The sequence below is a fragment of the Myotis davidii genome, unplaced genomic scaffold, assembly GCF_000327345.1.
Source record: "Myotis davidii unplaced genomic scaffold, ASM32734v1 scaffold802, whole genome shotgun sequence".
Classification (NCBI taxonomy): Eukaryota; Metazoa; Chordata; class Mammalia; order Chiroptera; family Vespertilionidae; genus Myotis; species Myotis davidii.
The window spans coordinates 1,483,850-1,486,265 of NW_006295887.1; the positions used below are offsets into that span (position 1 = coordinate 1,483,850).

General features: G+C 46.8%; 1 protein-coding gene across 1 annotated transcript in view; it reads right to left on the bottom strand.

Annotated features, from left to right (window-relative positions):
- Positions 1 to 1,351: 1,351 nt before the first annotated feature.
- FOXA2 (forkhead box A2) overlaps positions 1,352 to 2,416 on the bottom strand; it is a 2,781-nt gene continuing 1,716 nt past the window's right edge. The window contains exon 3 of the mRNA XM_006770880.1: positions 1,352 to 2,413. Within this exon, the coding sequence (XP_006770943.1) occupies positions 2,048 to 2,413 (366 nt within the window). The 3' untranslated portion in view covers positions 1,352 to 2,047. The remainder of the gene's footprint in view (positions 2,414 to 2,416) is intronic.

Here is a 2,416-nt window from a genome sequence, read left to right on the forward strand (position 1 = left end):
CCTTTTAGGCTCACAAAAACCCTCAGCCCCTCCACCGGGCCATCTTGGCTTGCCAAACCCCGATAACTGTGCTGTGCTGGGGTGTTCGGAGGAAGACCCTGCAGGCTCGGATCTCTCCACCCGCCACTGTCACTTGGCAAGCCCCGCAAGACACCCCCTATCCCCGCCTCACTCTAAATATACCTGATTTTATTTTTTTAAAACCCGCACCCAGGTTATGTTTTTATTGATTTTAGAGCGAGAGGAGGAGAGGAACATCAGTGTGAAAGAGAAACACCCATCAGTTGCTTCCTATTCACACCCTGACTGGTGATCGAACCTGCAGCCTACGTATGTACCCTGACTGGGAATGGAACCTGCAACCTTTTGGATGTCCTGGATGCTCCAACCAACTGAGCCACCCAGCCAGGGCCAAATATACCTTATTTTTAAAAGCAGGTTTGGAACATCACACTGAGCATTCCCTTCATAACCAATTCCAGGAGAAAGTCGCCTGTGTCTCCAGACCCCTCACTAGTCCAGGCTTCAGCTAGGAATACCAAAGTTGTGCAGAACGCCTACGTGAAGGAGGAGGCTGGGGTAGGGAGGTGGAATGTAGACAGAGTCCCAATTCCACAGGAAGGTAAAGAGATGCAGCGATGGAAAGGGCAACTACTGCACCAGGAATTTGCAAATTCAACCCAGGCTCACTTACTTAAAGGGTCGAGGGAGCTAATATAGGAAATACAGCAAAACATGTCAAATCCAGGCTTCTTCTCAGAGAAGCCTGCACTAGAGCCGAAGGGATGTCAGCAACATTGAACCTTCACATGGCTCAGGTGGAAAAAATCAAGACATGTAGGTTGCTCCGGGCTTGAAAGATAAACCTGCATCCAACCCATGGAAATGCTGACCTGGGATCTGTGTTTCATGGTGTGTAAAGATAAACTGAAAACTCCAAAAGTGACCATAAACAATATTGTGTTCTATTTAATGGTGTGCTTGTTGAAGTGTTTAGGGGAAATGCACTAATGTCTGAAATTTACTTTGAAATGCCCCTAAAATATAAGCCAAATTGACCAATGGCATTTAGATCAGTGGACAGATATGCAATATAACAAGAACAGTGAAATAATTGTAAAATCTGGGCAATGGGTACATGTGTACTTTCTGTAAAATCCATTCAAATTCAGCATGTCTGAAAATTGTAATAAAATGTTGGTAAAGCAACAACCCCTCCTCCTCCAATAATATAGAATCTGCAATCAGCCAGGCTCTCCCTCCCTCCACTTTGAAATAATTTCCAGACCTGATTATTTGTTAAGCCAGGCAAAGAAAAAAAAATCTTGATAATTCAAGGAATAAAACCGGCAATAACACTTTAATATAGATTTGTGAGACTCTGGTCCTTGCAGCCAGAACACATATTTATAAGCCATAAATAAAGCACTCAGAAAGCATAAATTAATCAGACCCGAGACCTGGATTTCACTGTTTCAAGAACAGGAATGCATTTTTCCCCCCTTGGTCATTAACAACAGACCCTTACATCATTTTTTATCTCTTTTTTAAACAATAGCACGACTCTCTGGTTCTTTGTTAAAACTACATTGTTTTACACTGAGTCACAAAAAGTTTGTGGGATTTTTTTTGTTTTGTTTTGTTTTTTTATAGAGGGTTTTTTGTGTGGGTTTGTTTGTTTTTTTAAATAAAGTAAGACTTCCCTGAAACAGCAGCAATGGAGGAGAGTGATAACAAAAGTCAGAATTCTAGGATGCTTCCAGAAGCAGGCATCTACATAGTAGTGGAAACCGGGGAGCTTTTTTCGGTCTGTCTTTTTTGACTTTATCTTTTTGTCCCCTTTCCCTCCTTATATAGAATGAATGATACATATCAGTGTGGCCCATCTGGGAGGGAAGAGCTGCTGAGGGTGAGGGGAGACTGCTGTCCTGGGGGTGGGAGTGTCTTGGATGTCTTCTCCCTTGCATCTCTCCAACACCCCTACCTCAAAGTCTCTCCACCCCCCCTCCACTTCTCTCTTGTCTGGGCTAGCCAGGCCGAAGCCTTCTTAAGAGGAGTTCATAATGGGCCGGGAGTACACCCCCTGGTAATAGGAGGTGTCCGCGGCCAGGGGTGAGGCTTCCAGGCCCGCTTTGTTCGTGATTGGGCCCATGGCCAGGCTTCCCGGCATGGGGGAACCATAGCCCGGGTAGTGCATCACCTGTTCATAGGCCTTGAGGTCCATTTTGTGGGGCTGGTGGTGGTGGTGGCTGTGATGGTGCTGCTGCTCCGAGGACATGAGGTTGTTGATGGAGAAGGGGTGGTTGAAGGCGTAGTGGTGCTCGGGCTTCAGGTGGGCCTCGGGCGGCAGCCCCGGGTGGTGGGGAGGGCCCAGCAGGTGCACCGCGGCCTGCTGCTGCTGCCCCGGCGCAGGCTC